Genomic DNA, 2,121 nt, shown 5'->3' on the forward strand with positions numbered 1-2,121 from the left:
CTTGATTGGAGTAATGAAGCCAGCGCTCCCAAGTTGAGTCAACATGTGCCCGCAGCTGGTCAAACCGCGTGGCCATGCCGCGTTCCTCTTTGTGCCTGCACCCCAGTTTACCCTTGCACATGCGCGACACCTGACGATCCCCCTGGCGCAGCTTGTCTAACATACGGTTGAGCGCGGTGTGCCTCGGCGTGTGGAGTGCTTGTGCTGCGATACGCTGCGATACAGATCTGCTGGTCGCCCGCCGCTGGGCCTTGCGCCATCAGCGTGGCGAGTTGTACTATACAATAGTGCAGCAAATCAACGTGTGAAGGCGACCTCTGGTTGGTCACACGACCTGGCCGCGGCCCACGGGTTTATAATACTGGCCGCCCCGTTGGCTGCTGGTGCTCCAGCCATCCCTGCGGCCCTCGACAGCCACCCCAGACCTGCTCGTTGTGTCTTTGTTCACATAGGTCTCCTGCAATCGCAGGCTGCTCCCCTCGCTGCCTCAGCAAGGGTTCCCTCGCGGCTTGGCGCACCAAGCCCTCCCACGGCACCGCGCGCCTTGAGCACGCATCCAGTCCCTGTTTGGGAGCCTCAGAACTAGATCCAGCAGCCATGAGCAAGGATGGCAAGAAGGGGGGGAAGGTGGAGAAGAACTTTTTGGTGGACTTCCTCATGGGAGGCGTGAGGTGAGCAGCGGGGGGACGCAAAGCCGCCGCAAAGAAATTAGCACCAGATCCGTGCGACCTGGCGCCTGCAGCGCGTGCGTCGGCGCCGGCGGCCCGCCAGAGCGGTTGCGCGCGAGCAGCGCGTGAGCGCGCATGCAGTGCTGCGCACGCTCATCGGTATCGACTGGTGAGATCGTGTCAGGGAAGGCCTCTGGCAGCTTGGGCTGAGAATTCTTGCAGCTGTCAGCCCCTGACAAGACCACGGGTTGCTCGCTCACGCTGCGTGCCGCTCATGATGCTCTTGCCCGCTCCCGGAACGCTTGCACAGCGCTGCTGTCTCCAAGACTGCGGCCGCCCCCATCGAGCGCGTGAAGCTGCTGATCCAGAACCAGGATGAGATGATCAAGCAGGGCCGCCTGTCCGAGCCCTATAAGGGCATCGGCGACTGCTTCAGGAAGGTCGTGGCCGACGAGGGCATCGTCAGCCTGTGGCGCGGCAACACCGCCAACGTGGTGCGGTACTTCCCCACCCAGGCGCTGAACTTCGCCTTCAAGGACTACTACAAGCGCCTGTTTGCCTTCAACAAGGACCGTGACGGCTACTGGGCGTGGTTTGCCGGTGAGGGGGCGGGGACGGGCCTGGGGCGCTGCGTCTGCGGCAAAGGGCAGCTGGCGTTGGGCAAGGGCCAGCGTCGCACAGCCATAGCTGGTGTGGTGCGAAACGGGTTCACTAAGATTGCTTGCGCCGGCTGCGTGGTTGCGTGCTGCTGCAGTGACAAGTTGGTGTGACGTGACCGGTGGCCACCCTCAGGCAGGGCAGCTCTTGGCGCAGCGACAGGCACTGCTTGAGCCGCCAACCGCCCAGCGGCATTGACACCCCTCCGCGCCGACCCCGCACGCCCTCCCATCCCTTCATGGCAGGCAACATGGCGTCGGGTGGCGCTGCGGGCGCGACGTCGCTGGCGTTTGTGTACTCGCTGGACTACGCGCGTACGCGCCTGGCCAACGACAACAAGAGCGCCAAGAAGGGCGGCACGCGCGAGTTCAACGGCATGGTGGACGTTTACCGCAAGACCATCGCGTCTGACGGCATTGCGGGCCTGTACCGCGGCTTTGTGATCTCGTGCGTGGGCATCGTGGTGTACCGCGGCCTGTACTTTGGCATGTACGACAGCCTCAAGCCCGTGCTGCTGGTCGGCGACCTGGCGGACAACTTTGCGGCCTCCTTCCTGCTGGGCTGGGGCATCACCATCGGCGCCGGCCTGGCCAGCTACCCCATCGACACCGTGCGGCGGCGCATGATGATGACCAGCGGGCAGGCCGTCAAGTACAACTCGTCCATTGACTGCTTCAGCCAGGTGATCAAGAACGAGGGCGTCAAGTCGCTCTTCAAGGGCGCCGGCGCCAACATCCTGCGCGCCGTGGCGGGCGCCGGTGTGCTGTCGGGCTACGACCAGCTGCAGCTCATCATG

General features: G+C 64.1%; 1 protein-coding gene across 1 annotated transcript; it reads left to right on the forward strand.

Annotated features, from left to right (window-relative positions):
* Nucleotides 1-597: 597 nt before the first annotated feature.
* On the forward strand, nt 598-1,994 carry MNEG_16618 (ADP,ATP carrier protein; the record flags this gene model as incomplete). Its single annotated transcript, XM_014034912.1, has 4 exons — nt 598-671; nt 979-1,268; nt 1,571-1,842; nt 1,920-1,994. 4 exons carry the CDS (start codon nt 598-600, stop codon nt 1,992-1,994), a joined length of 711 nt encoding a protein of 236 aa, XP_013890366.1.
* Nucleotides 1,995-2,121: the final 127 nt, after the last annotated feature.

Source organism: Monoraphidium neglectum, assembly GCF_000611645.1.
Source record: "Monoraphidium neglectum strain SAG 48.87 unplaced genomic scaffold scaffold06591, whole genome shotgun sequence".
NCBI lineage: Eukaryota > Viridiplantae > Chlorophyta > Chlorophyceae > Sphaeropleales > Selenastraceae > Monoraphidium > Monoraphidium neglectum.